Raw genomic sequence first — 14,841 nt, forward strand, 5'->3', positions numbered from 1 at the left:
ATTTCCCCATTCCCATCAACATTCTTTTTACTGACCTGCACTGGAGTTTGAGGGCAGTAACTGCAGTGCCAAGATGCCCTGACGAATCATACTGACTAGTCCAAGATCAGCTGTCACCATGGAAACTCCCACCTTCCGGCCCAAGGGCTCCCCTGAGTCTGGGGACCGGTCTTCTGCCTGGCCCCAAGTTACAGAAAAGTTAGACTACAACAGATTGCATTGTTGCCTCATCCACAGCAAAATCAGAATTTATAATTTTTCTTCTGTTTTAAATTTAATCAATTTTTATTTATTTAATATTTATTTATCTGGGAACTGAACTCAGAGTGCACTACCACTGAGCTATGTTTCAGTCCTTTCACTTTTTATTTTAAGACAGGGTTTCACTAAAACCTGCTGAGGCTGGCCTTAAACTAATGATTCTCTGGCCTTAACCTCCCAAGTAGCTGGTATTACATGCACATACCACCATATCTAGCTTCTTCTTTTTCTTTTTTCTTTGTAGTGCTGGGAATTGAATCCAAGCTAAGCATGTGCTCTACCACTGAGCTACGCTTCCAGCTCCCAAACCAGAATTTGTAGCCCTGGCAGGCCTAATCATGTGAAGACCCCAAGCTCCCCACGATGCTGCTGAGTCCTACTGTTCTCCCTTCCACACACGTGCTCAGCTGCTGAACCTCAGATGGGAAGGGAGTCAACACCAGACGAACCATCAGACTGTACTGAGGCAGGGCTTCTCTACCTTTTGCCAAGAAGGGCCTTTTTCCATATTCTCCCATCACTATCATGAAATATTTTATAAACAATCCAATTCCATACCAGTCATCAGGCACACTGAACTGCTACTTGCCTGGCAACTTCTGTGATATCCAAAGCAATTCTAGTGAGCCAAGCAGCAATTCTAGTAAGCCTAAGATTGTACAAAATACTAACTCGAAATCAAAGCCACTTATGGTCAGCTTCTCAGATCCTCACAGGATGAGGATCTGGGATTGAAAAAACACAAGCAAATGGCCTTCACCTTTTCTCCCTCCAAGAATCTGAGTCACCGTCCTCTAAAGCTAGTTTTAAATATTCACTAGCACATCTGTCCTTGTCTCACTCTGCCCCTGGCTATTAGTCCTTTTCTGCCATCCTTACCCTCTCTAGGTGGTACAATCCTCCTCTCTGCCCTCCATCCTATGTACTCTCTTTCAAAATAGTCTCTACCCATTTCTCTCCCACATACCTGGCTCTGGGGATCATACTGCTGCTGCAGCATGGCAGCCACCTTATCCTCAAAGAGGCAGAGCTGATCATACACCTGCTGAAGGAATGCTTCCCGCTGAGAAGGGTCCAAAAGGCAACCTTGTACAAGCACCTGAGAAGCACAAGGGAAAGACTGAGATAGGACCACAGTGGGGTACTGGCCCCTACAGATCTCTGCTCTCTCTGCTTATTCTCCATAGCTCCCTCTAGGCAATCCTAATTTCCCACCCAACCAGGATCAAATGACTCCACAGCCAGTTCCTCCTTCTTAAATCTACTTCACCAATTCTTAGCCTAGGTACACGGCAATCCTGCACATAGCCCCAAGACATCGTCACCTTAATCTGGGGTCACGATATTTACCTCTGCTTAGGGCCCTCCACCCTGGGCTTCCCAAGTCTCCCACATGGGGGCACCATAAGATCTCCCAGCTCCTTCCATAATGGGCTTTGGTATGTTGTCTGTAAACTGCCCACCTCAGCCCAGCAAACTCCTTTTACTCATTTCTTAAGATACACACAGGTATCCTGGAGGTTATTGCTTCTTTTGAACTCAAAATGTTCTTCTTATTCCCCCCATAAATGTTCCTTCCTTTCCTTTACTCTCAGCAGATAACTATTACCACTCTTCATAAAGGAGGTCAGCTAATAAGAACTGGCCCTAACCTGGAAATCCACCCCTCTGGAAATTCCCCTCAAAGTCTGACATGTTTACATTTATCCATGTTCTTGTTCTCTCTTTGAGACTCTCAAGAAAGGGTTCTTTATCCTACTCTTTCCCCCTAGAGCTAATCTCTCTCCATCTCTTCACAAACTTCTTGTCTCTTTAGGATCTTCACTCTTTCTCCATGGATTCGTTTCCTTCTACTTCAAATATAAATAAGTGCCCCCTAAATACAAATCTGTAAGACCTTATGGTGGACCCCAGGATCTCACCCCTCTTTCCTCATCACACTCCTATAACCTGTCCTTCATGCCCACTTCTTCTCCCTGACTCCTACCCTCCTGTGGAACAACTTCTTCTACTTCTTCACTCTCTATTCCATACTTTGTAAGGGGATAGGGACAGCTGGAGAGGGAAAGTGGAACACTGTCCCATTCTATAGGCCTGTGAGAAGGAAAACAGAGAAGTAACAGGAACTGGAGCAACAGAAAGATGAGATAAAATAATCACAATATAGATGTTCCTATCTATATTGTTTAGAAGTAGTAAAACTGGGACAACACAACTGGCCAACAATAAGGGGCTGGCTAAATATTTCAGGATAAAATAGTAAGTTAAGGAGTAATTAAAATCATTTTCAAAGAATATTTCATGGATGTGAGGGTGATCTGGCTATGACATCAGTCACCCCATTGATTGGCAGGGTTGATTCAACTGATCTGGCTGGCTAGGCAGGTGTCCCCATCCTCCCTCACTGCTCCATGGGAATCCCCCCCAAAGCTGTGAGCTTAGTTTAAGAAGATGACCTTCTCTGATAGAGGAGGATCATTCTTTAGTCAAGAGTATACAAGTAGGGCTGGGGTTGTAGCTCAGTGGTAGAGCACTTGCCTAGTATGTGTGAGACACTGGGTTCAATTCTTAGCACCACATATAAATAAAAAATAAAGGTACATTGACAACTAAAAAAATAAAAATAAAAATAAAAAAAGAGTATACAAGTAGCTGCACTTCCCTTTCAGTATTTCCAAACAAGCTCTCAAAGAAAATTTTCATGATATGGGACAATACCTGTATTAAAGAGAGTAGGACACAGAAGTCATATGTCCTGAATGCACCTGATAGTTCTCTTTCTGTCTTTGAATAAAGGGATGGTGGTGGGGGAGAATCAATATATACTCACTAGACTAGAAGGCAATTTCATAAAACGTTAACAATATTTATTTCTGAGTATTATATTATAGGTGAGTTTTGTTTTTTTCCTTTTTATTTTTTATTTCCTTTATTTTTTATTGGCATTGGGATTGAATCCAGGGCCTTGCATATGTTAGGCAAGTGTTCTAGCAATGAACTATACCCCCAGCTCTTTTTATTTTTTGAGACAGGGTCTCACTAAGTTGCCCAGGTTGGCTTCAAACTTGCCATCCTCCTGCCTCAGCCTCTGAAGTAGATGGGAGATGTGTACCATCATGCCCAGCTCTTTATATTTTAATGTGGCTTTCAAATCTTCAAAGGACATGTATTATAAATAAATGCAATTTAACTTTGTTTTTCTTTTCTTTTTTTTTTTTTTTTTTTTAGGTACTGGGGATTGAGCCCATGGATACTTTATCATTGAGCTATAATAATCACAAGCCTTACGAGCCATTTTTATTTTGAGACAGGTATCATGTTAAATTGCCCAAGCTGGCCTCAAACTTATGATCCTCCTGCTTCAGCCTCCCAAGTAGCTGAAATTATAGGCTTGTGTCATCACACCCACTAACTTTTCTTTTAGAGTTGCATGATATACCTTGAGGAACTACAGAGAAGATGTGGAGGCTGGCTTGGGGGTGATTAGTGGCCCTGGGAGCTTACCTAAGAAAATTCTCTCTTTCCCCTCAGCTGCTGTCCTTGTTCAGGTAAAACCCTCTCTCCCAAATGGCAATCATTTTCTGCCTGTTCTCCTTACATCCAGACTTTGTCTCCAATCCATCCTCCATACTTCCCACAAATAAGTATGATCTTACCTGTGTACAAATCTGATTCTATTGCTGTCCATTCAAAACTTTCAGAGGTTCCCCTCATACCTATGGCTAATTATTTGAAAAGCTAACATTTGCATGTTTTCTCTGGGGCAAGTTCTGTTCAACTACTTGACATGTATTAATCCAATCACCGTATATTGGTGCTATTGATATCCCCATTTTGGCTGGGTCTGGTGACTCACGCCTGTAATCCCAGCAGTCTGGGAGGCTGAGACAGGAGGATCTAGAGTTCAAAGCCAGCCTCAGCAAAAGCGAGGTGCTACGCAATTCAGTGAGACCCTGTCTCTAAATAAAATACAAAATAGGGATGGGGATGGTCAGGCAAACACAGGCAATGATCCAGTGCTCTTAACTCCCCTATAGAATAAAGGACAGAGTCCTTAGATTGATATTCTAAGCCTTTCCTAATTGATCCCCCCTATGTCTCTGGTCTTCTCTGTACCACCACTTTCCTATATTCAAACTTTACCCTATCAAAACTGAATAATATGTAGCTCCTTCAAAAACCTGTGATTGAGAGTGCAGTTTTATAGCTCTGTGCCTTTGCTTTTGCTGGTCTTCCCTTTTTTGAACAGTTAACCCAAGTTCTTTCTTCAAGACTCAGTTCAAATGCTGCTTTGTCTAAAAGACTTCCCTGTCACTGTTCCAGGCTTGATTGGATGCTCCCTCTTGGTGTTCCTGCAGCACCCCAGCCATAACTTATCAGTGCCCTTATCATGTTCAACTGAAATTACCACCTGCAATATCTATTTCCCCCGCTGAATGCTAAACTCCTTCCAACAGGACAAAGACAGTACCTGATTCATCTGGGTCTTCAGAACATAGCCTGGGCCTGGCATAGGTCAGGCTTCAGTGTTTGCCAAGCAGAACAAAGTTTTAAGTGATTACCTAACACCCATACTCTCTCTGCTTTGGCTATCAGCACCTGCAAAGCCTGGCCTCTGTCTGGGGATGTGGCCTGTAACCACCAGGCTAAAAGTTGTCCCAGAAGAGCACTTTAAACTGGGACAAAGGGCTGACAGTCCCTGCCCTGGGATCTGGCATGCGCCAGGTATGTTGGTGTATACTTCAGACCTTCAGAGCCTGTTCCTGGCTTCTGTCTGTCTTCCACAAAAAGTTTGATGGCTAAGGTGACAATATAGCCAGCAGGGACAGTTTCAGGAAAAGCCCCTACCAATGAGTTGAGGTTAAAAGCAGATGAGGGGAAATAGGCCAATGCTTATCTAAGCCCCAAACAGATATTTCTGTAACAGAGTTGGCCATTCTCCAAAAGGAGTGTCTTATGATAGCCTGCTTGGGTGGCAGATGAGCCCTGTAATTATCAGTGTGGTCAGCATTATATCTGACAGTTCACAGGCTCTGGGAAAATATGACCCTTCTCTGTCCCTAAAATAAATTACATTTCTGAATATTTGTAGAAGTTCAAAATCACAAAATATTCAAAAAAAATCATCTCCTGGGGGGTAGTCCCAGGAGTTCGTGCAAGAGAAACCATCTGACAAAACTCAAGAGGTGAGTGAGATAGGCAATTGTCTAATCAATGTCAACTGACCCATCCTTAGAAAGCATCTTTAAGGCAAGAGGAACTGGTTGTTTTCAAGGAAACAGAGACTCATGGGAATAACTTAGAACAGGCTAAAGAAACCAGCAGAGCTGGGGACTTGAGTAGAAATAGTAGAGACAGGGTGAGTACTTAGCAGATTACTGGAAATTTGGTCTGTGGGTAGAAAGTTGGAGGGGGATGAACTACCTGGTGGGACTGTAGGCCAATGATCGAGGAGTAGGCCTGGATAGTTACGTAGATCTCAGGCTGGAAGTCGATGCAAGATCCAGGCACTCGGAAGGGCCGAAGCAGCCCACCCAGGCAGCGGGACAGGGCATGGAAAACTTCATCAAATAAGATCTCCCCTGTGGAATCATCCTGAGGGCAATGCAAAGAAAGCTCTCTCAGGGTGCCCAAAAGCAACCCTAAGCAGAGGGCAGAAACAAGCAGCTTCCACAAGTCAGTAGGACTCTCATCTTATGACTATTCACATCCCTAAATATAGTGCCACAGATGGAATGGGACTATCTTTTAACAATCCTAATTCCTTTATAAGTTCATCTTCTTCCCACAATGGTAGGTTGGGATCCTTTTTTACCTCCCCCAAAGGCCTTTCTCTCTTCCTTACCCTTCACTCCATCCCTGCTTCCCAGAGTCTCCCTCCAACTACTTACCACAATGCCAGTGGATGGGCTAAGGTCCAGCTCAATGACAAATCGATACTGCCAAGCCAGGAAGGTAACCCGAGTAGAAGGTACGAGGAGGAATGGTCTTGGGATCACTGGTTCATCTGGCTGCCACCCAGGAGGCAGGATACTGAGGACTTCTAACTCCTGCTCAGACTGAAGCTGGTAATTAAGATGGATATAAGAAGAAAAGGACCAGGAAAGAGTCACTGCTTTCTTCCCAGAATCCCAATTTGCCCACTTATTAGCTGTGAGACTGTACAAAAGGCACCTAATCTCTTTAAGTCTTGGTGTCCTCATTTATAAAATAGAAATAATCCTAATTTTAATCTAAAGTGTGGTAGTGAATCAAATGTTATAAAGTGCTCCCTAGACCTGCCTTTAATACTGTTCTGCTTCCCATAAATAATCACCTACTCTTTCCCCCAATTATCTGGAAAAATTATTCAGATTTCCCTTGGGGAATCATCTTGTGGGCAGTCACTTGACCCCCACTCCCCTCGACCCCCAACTTAGAGCTTTCAGAATTAGTCTCCCCTCCTGTCTGTTTCTAACACACTCCAACAAAGCAGATCCTTCTGGGTCATTCCCTCATGCCTATCTCTAGACCTCACCAGCAACTCCTGGGGTGTGGCCTGCACAGTTTGATGCAGATGACTGAGGAACCAAGCCAGGCGAACATTTCTGGAGATTCGATAATCCTTTTTCATTAACAGGAACACCTGCCCAGCTTCTTCCACCTAGGGACAGAGACATTAATAAATCTAAAAGAAAAGGCACTGAGTTTCAGTATATATATGGATCCTGCATAAGTAATGTGTCCAAGGAACTGACACTTTGTGAGAGCCAAGACAGCAAGTTCACCCCCGCCACTATGCAAGGTGTTACCAGCAAGTCTATTCTCAACCCTCTGTTCCCATTCACTCTGCACAGACCTCCACAAAGATGAAGTGACCTTCCCACATTATGTTTCCACAAATGTTTAATGAGGGTTTCTCCTATACCTATTAGCTCTTCAGGGAAGGGATTGGGTCTTGTTCTATTTTTTGTGCCTTTGTACTTAGCAAATTGATTCAAACTCAATACTCAGTAGGTCCCTGATATATTACATGAACGTCAGACAGTTTCTCCTAAGTCTTAACAACAGCAGGCCCTAAAGAAATAATCAGTAAGTAAATGGCCAGCATCCCAAGTGAATATCTTGAAACCACACCTCTGCAGGTCACCATCTCCATTCACATACCTCTTGATTGCCAACACTCTAGTTTCTTTCCTTTGTGGCTTCAGATGTGGTCACCTCTACAATGTTCTAACAAGCATCAGTTCCTCTGCCCAAGCCCTTCTACTACACAAGCCCTGCCAAAGGCTTGAGTCAAGATGAATGTGACATTCTCTTCTGTTCACATGTATATCATGGCAGCTGTACTATGACAGGAAGAAACTGTCACTTTGTCAGCAGTGCCAACTCTAGCAGATCTTCACCAGTCCCTTAACCTCTCCCTGATCAACAACCTTCCCAATTCCCTATAGACGGGTTTCCAATCTTGTAACTCCTGCACTTCCAGCAGATAATTTGCCTATCTGTTCATAGAGGAAATAAGGACCAAATGGCCGGAGCTTTCCCACTTTCTCACTCCTTTACTTTTGCTTGTCCTAGACAAATCACACATTTTTCTTCTTGTGTTCTGCCTAGTGAGGGGACAGATACTAGTTACAAGGACTGAAGAGAGGGTGATGGAGGAAAAATGAACAGCAGCCAATAACTACCTGTTGAGAAATATGATAGCAAAAGGAAGCAAAAATTTATTCTCCCCATAATGGAGAAATATGCACACAGGAGACTGAAAAGGCCCTGGAAATGCAGTAAGAAAGGGTGCCCAATGTCAGAGAAGACATTGAGACATGGACAGCAGAGATGCAATAGTTAAGGATGTAAAAAGTCTTCTTTTCTAAGACAGAAGGCAAGGATAAAAAGAAACAGAAGCAGATACTGGAAACAAAGATGACAGCAGAAGGGAAGAAGGAACTCACATCTACTGGACACACAAATTGTATTCAACAGCATTCTATAGATGCTAATTGCAAGAATTTGAGATTTGGCTGGGGATATTGCTCAGTTGGTAGAGTGCTTGCCTTGCATGCACAAGGCCCTGGGTTCAATCCCCAGCACCAAAAAAAAAAAAAAAAAAAAAAAAAAAGAATTTGAGATTTGGATAGCTCAGGCTTGAATCCCAAGTTAGCCACTTATTAGCTTATTGTGATTATAGAAAAGGTATTTAATTTCTTTAAGCCTCAGTGCCCTCATTAATAAAAATGGAAATAATCCTAACACCAATCTAAACTGCTGTTATGTGGATCAAAGAAAATTACACATATGTTGTGCTCAGTACAGTGTCTGGTACTAAGTAAGAACATAATAAAAGTTAATTATTACAAATTATCACCAGGCCCTGTACTAAGTTTTGTTTTTTTTTTTTTTAAACCTAAGTAAGATTCTTCAGTCTTCACAGCAAAATATTTAGTAGGAGAAAACCAAAGTTCTAAAGAGTTAAGTGATTTACTAAGTAGTAGGCATCGGGGTCAGAAGTTAACCAATGCACAACAAATCCATTAAATGATGAGCAAAGCTCTTCTATTGAGTGACAAATGGATAAAAATGGGATGTTTTAATAATGGGCCAGTAGCCCACACCTGTAACCCTAGTCACTCAGGAGGCTTCAGCAGGAGGATCACATATTTGATCAACCTAGGCAACTTACTGAAATCCTATTTCAAAATTTAAAAATGAAGGAAATAAAAAAAAGAGCCGGGCACATATCTCAGTGGTAAAACACCCCTGGGTTCCATCCCCATTACCACGGGGTGGGGGAAGGGGCAGAGGTTAACCATCTTTTTTTTTTTAGCTATAGATGGACACAATACCTTTATTTTAATGTGGTGCTGAGGATTGAACCCAGTGCTTCACACGTGCGTGCGAGGCAAGCACTCTGCTACTGAGCCAAAATCCCAGCTCAACCATTTCTATCTTAAGAGCAGAAAAGAGGGCTGGGGATGTGGCTCAAGCGATAGTGCGCGCCTGGCATGCGTGCGGCCCGGGTTCGATCCTCAGCACCACATACAAACAAAGATGTTGTGTCCGCCAAAAACTAAAAAAAATAAATAAATACTAAAATTAAAAAAAAAGAGCAGAAAAGATTTCAAGCAGTGATAAAAAAAGAACATGATGGGGTAATAAATAGAAAGGATGCTTTGACAAAATTAGACAAAAAGACAATTTAAACACTGATGTGAAATGACTCTGTATTATTTTGTGTTAGGTCTGTGAAATCACACGTTAAGAAATACTACTTTACACTGCTTCCCTACACTATGCTGAGGTAGGCTTTTGCTAGCATTTTATTTTATTAAAAAATATATTTTTTTGGTAATAGGGAGTGAACACAGAGGTGCTTTACCACTAAGCTACATCCCTAGCTCCTTTATTTTATTTATTTTAAGGCAGGGTCTCACTAAGTTACTTAGGGCCTCGCTAAGTTGCTAAGGCTGGCCTCAAACTTATGATCCTCCGGCTTCAACTTCCAGAGCTGCTGGGATTACAGGCCTGTGCCACCCCCTCCCAGCTCTTGCTAGCATTTTAGATTTTATCCTCAGGGTAAGGTCAACTCTCAACAGGGTTTTGGCATTCACTCTGGCTACCATGTAATTCACAAAGACTCCCTAAAAGCAAAGGAAGACAGTAGTGACCTAGACTAGAGCTACTCAAAGTAGCCATTCTGTGAACTGTTCCCAAGAGACAAGTAATGGTAGAATGCAAAGTTACCACTGCCTTTCTTTGAAGAAATCTTCTTATGAAAAGGAAAACAAACAAGAATCAGTGGAATTAAACAATGAGCTTACTTGCATTTTAAAGGGTCTCTAGGATAAGACAGACAAGAGGAAGCTAGGTCATAAGAATAAAATGGAAAGCAAAAATATTAATTCCCTGCTTATCAAATTTACCCTATAATGGAGGACAAAAACATGAATCAATAACTACTCTATTTATTGTAATATTAGAATCTGAATAAGTTCTTCAAAGGATAAAAATGTGCAAGTAAGAAAGTAACCTGACCCAGTTTGGGGTCTTAGGAGAAAGGGATGCTGAAGATTGATTGAGCAGTGTTTACTAAGTGGGGAAATGAGGGTAATCCGGTTAGAGGGCAGAGGCAAGCACTATGCTACTAGAAAGCTTTCTTCAGGTTAGTTGGTGCTGAAATTTCACTACTGTACAGCTTCCATTTCTCCACCTTGCCTTTAAGGTTATTTTGAATGACAGAGTGACACGCCCAAGGCTAAAATGAAGTCTAGTTCATCAATCAGTTCTTACAGAATCCATCTTCTTGAAACTAGGAACATCTTCCTCATTTTCTTACAATATTCCCCCTTAATATGTGATCCTTCAAAGTCAGCTCCAGGCCCCAAATATCCCAAGTTCTCTTCACATTCAAGATGTACTTTATCAGAACCAGAAGATTTAATTTAAGAAGGCAGAATGTTTTTCAAAGTGAGATCCAAGAACCCAATTGCATCAGAATTGCTTAAGGTGTTTTTATTAAAATGCATCTTCAATTCCTGGGCACCACCATAGACCAACCAAATTAAGAGTTGACAGAGCTCAGAAACCTGAATTTTAACAAGATCCCCAAGGGATCCTTCCATATTATTGTAGAGAATCCTTGAGTTAGTTGTGTTTTCAAAGCATCCACATTCAAATGGAGCTTCATGCCCCCAATATTAAACTCCCTTAAGTCTGAAGTGCACTTCTCTTTAAATAATCTGGCAAAGATGACAAAGCAGGCTTTTGTAGTCAGTGATTTCAAATCTGATTCTATTATTTTCCATCTAGGTGATCCTGGACAGGTTAATTTATTTTTTTCCAGGTCTCAATTTCTTCATTGATAACATGTGAATAAGAATATATTCATGGGGATGTGATTGCAATTAAGCAGGAGAGCCAGAGGAAGGCTATCATTCTCTGGAATATTTATATTTATAGTCTACATACCATTTATACCAAGATGAATAAAACACTACTAGGCACTGTGCTACATACCACGTATACAAGGATGAATGAAACATGGTTCCGTTCATTAAACTGCTGTTTCCAGGTTCTTGCATCTGTGCCTTTGAGGTTAAGGTCTAAATATTTTTTGAGTCTTTTCTAACCCATGTGCTGTCTTCTGTTCACAGATTCCACAAAATAATGTAGATACTCCCAGCCCTGAACTGTCTGAAGCCTCCTCAGCACTATACTAAACCTCTAGCATGGAATCACACTGAATCTTCTCCAGCCTTCTCTTGTCAGTTCTCCACACTGCTCAGATAAGAGTATGCATCTAGTTTCAGAGAACCTCGGATTAAATGCTGGTTCTACTGCATATTAGCTATATGGCTTTGGCACAGGGACTTAAACTCTGTGTGCTTCATTCTCTTCATCTGTTAATATATAATAGTGCCTATTTTAGGAGAATTAGATACTTTTTGAGGGGGAGTATTAGATACTTAGTAAACTTAAATGTCATTCTTCCAGGCTTTGAGATCCAATGAAATAGGTTAAATATCCTGGTCAAGCATCGTCATTCATTCCACTGCAGCACTTATTATCCTAATTCAATGTTTGCTTACCCCAGAAAGATAGGGAGCTTGCACCCTGCACAAAAGTCAACTCAAAAATGGATAAAAGAACTAGGAAATAGACCAGAAACTAGGCAACACGTGGAAGAAAATGTATGGTCAACACTTCAACATGTAAGAGGAGCAACAACTTCCTCAGTAGGACTCTTAAAGTTCAGAAATACCACCAAGAATTAATAAATGATGGATTAGGGATGTAGCTCAGTGGTAGACTGCTTGTCTAGCATTTGTGAGGCACTGGGTTTGATTCTCAGCACCACAAATAAATAAAATAAAGGTCTACTGACAGCTAAAAAAAAAAGAATTAATAAATAAAGTGGCATCAAATTAAAAATCTTTGCTTTTTTTTTTTTTTTTTTTGGTAATGAGGATTGAGCTCAGGCTCAGGGGCACTTGACCACTGAGCCACATCTCCAGCTCTATTTTGTATTTTCTTTAGAGACAGGGTCTCACTGAGTTGCTTAGTGCCTCACTTTTGCTGAGGCTGGCTTTGAACTTGCGATCTTCCTGTGTCAGCCTTCCGAGTCACTTGGATCACAGGCATACACCACCACGCCCAGCTCTACTTTGCTAGCTATTCTTGACAGAGACTTGATATACAGAATACATAAAAATCTCAAAAAACTTATGCCAAAAAAAATTAATGAATGGGAAAAATTGTTTTCCCATTTATTAACACCTTTTATTATTATTTTCCCATTTATTAACACACACCTCTCAAAAGAAGAAATACAACCCAGGCATGGTGGCACATACTGTAATCCCAGTGACTCAGGAAGCTGAGGCAAGAGGATTGCCAGTTTGAGGCCAGCCTCAGCAATGTAGAGAGACCCTGTCTCAAAATAAACAATAAAAAGGGCTGTGGTTAGGGCTAGGGATGTGGCTCAAGCGGTAGCGCGCTCTCCTGGCATGCGTGCGGCCCGGGGTTCGATCCTCAGAACCACATACGAACAAAGATGTTGTGTCCACTGAAGACTAGAATATAAATATTAAAATTCTCTCTCTCTCTCTCTCTCTCTCTCTTTAAAAAAAAAAAAGGGGCTGTGGCTCAGTTGTTTAGCATTCCTGGGTTCAATCCCCAGTACCAAAAAGAAAAAAAAAAAAAAAAGAAATATAAATAGCCAACAACTAAATGGAAAAAATGTTCAACATTGTTAGCAATTAGGGAAATACAAATCAAAACTACATTGAGATTTCATTTCACTCCAGTTAGAATGGCAGCCATCAATAATACAAACAAAAATAGATGCTGGAGAGTATGTGAAGAAAAAAGGAACACTTTTACCCTGTTGATGGGATTGTTAATCAATACAATCACTATGGAAATGAGCATGGAGGTTCCTCAAAAGACTAGGAATGGGGAGCTGAAGTTGTGGCTCAGTGGTAGAGTACTTGCCTAGCATGTGTGAGGCACTAGGTTTTATTCTTATCACTGCATAATCAATAAATGAATAAAATATATTTTTTAAAAAGACTAGGAATGGAACCACCATATGAGTGGTTCCACCAGTTACACAACTCCTTAGTACTTATACTAAAGAATTAAAGTCATCATACTATATTGATACATGCATACCTATGTTTATAACAGCACAATTCACAATAGCCAAATGGTTAGTCTAGGTGTCTGTCAATGAATAAGGAAAATGTGGTATATACACCCAATGGAGCTTTATTCAGCTATAAAGAAGAATGAAACTATGTCACTTACAGGAATATGAATGGAACTTGAGAGAATTATGTCAAGTAAAATAAGCCAAATTCGAAAATCAAGAGCAGTTTCTTTTTCTCTCATATGGAAAAGACAGAGAGGAAAAAGGAAAAGAAAGATGGTGGTGAGAATCTCATGAAAATTGAAGGGAGACCAGTAGAGGAAAGGGACCCAGGGAAGAAAAAGGGGAGGGAAAAGGGAAATATTTGGGAATGATATTGACCAAATTATATTATTATATTGTATACATGTACATAACAAGGAATCTCATTATTATGTGTAATTATAATGTACTGATAAAATATGGGGGGAAAACACAGGGAGCACATCTGTCTTACAGTGCTCTGTATCCACCTGATAATTAGTAAAATTCTGAGTCCACAGCAATACCCATAGAATATGATGAATGAATGATTTCCTAAGTCTGACTAGGCACGTTTATTCTACTGGGATACTAGTATCCTCTAAAAGCAAGTCTTTTTTTATGTTCAGAGGCAGAACTCTTTGCTCACTTTATCTTCTGAAATGAAATTTTCAGAAAGCAAATCAAGAATTTAACAAACACAGGCTGCAAATGTAGTTCAATGGTTTAGTGCTTTACTAGCATATGGGAGACTCTAGGTTTGATCCTAGCACTAAAGGGGGGGGGGCGGGAATTAACAAATATTTAACTTTTGGCTATTAACTATCTTTTTTCACTTCCTTAAGTGGCTATTTAAAAAATTAATCCTCCTAAAATAGTCTCAAGCTACTGTTCTAAAATTTGTTGTTCAAGTTCAGAATATCTGACTTGATTAGAAAATAGAGAGAGGATAGATGAACCGAAAAAAAAATAAAATAAAAAATAAAAAATTAAGATTACATATGTGACTCACATTAGATTTTTATGGGACATGATTATTTTAACTCTCTGCCTAAAAGGTATGTTGTATTTTCCCATGATTCAAAAACAAAGACACAACAGGGCTGGGGTTGTGGCTCAGTGGTTGAGTACTTGCCTCACATGTGTGAGGCACTGGGTTCGATCCTCAGCACCACATAAAATAAATAAATAAATAAAATGAAGATATTGTGTCCATCTACAACTAAAATATTAAAAAAAAAGACAAAACCCCTTAATGTCCTCTCATTTTTACCTATATGGAAACATATTCCAACTTTTCATAGTTTTTCTCAATATTGATATTTTTGATGCATGGGCTACTCTATTATCCTTGAGAACATGTCCGATTCTTTTTAGTAGGGCATAGTTTCCTACAACCAATCATTTTCAATGTTGGGTGTCATCGCAAC

The 14,841-nt window shown here is 40.6% G+C and overlaps 1 protein-coding gene across 1 annotated transcript in view; it reads right to left on the reverse strand.

The window, feature by feature from the left end:
- The window catches only part of Szt2 (SZT2 subunit of KICSTOR complex), a 50,919-nt gene that overhangs the window by 34,774 nt on the left and 1,304 nt on the right, over positions 1-14,841 (reverse strand). Inside the window, exons 2-6 of the mRNA XM_046418865.2 lie at positions 6,779-6,904; positions 6,153-6,326; positions 5,686-5,856; positions 1,229-1,360; positions 36-177 (exon numbers count right to left, since the gene is read on the reverse strand). Coding sequence (XP_046274821.1) covers positions 36-177; positions 1,229-1,360; positions 5,686-5,856; positions 6,153-6,326; positions 6,779-6,904 — 745 coding nt within the window. The remainder of the gene's footprint in view (positions 1-35; positions 178-1,228; positions 1,361-5,685; positions 5,857-6,152; positions 6,327-6,778; positions 6,905-14,841) is intronic.

The sequence above is a fragment of the Marmota monax genome, unplaced genomic scaffold (assembly GCF_021218885.2).
Source record: "Marmota monax isolate L192 unplaced genomic scaffold, Marmota_monax_Labrador192_F-V1.1 WCK01_AAM20220418_F8-fsc00008, whole genome shotgun sequence".
In the NCBI taxonomy this organism is placed as follows: Eukaryota; Metazoa; Chordata; class Mammalia; order Rodentia; family Sciuridae; genus Marmota; species Marmota monax.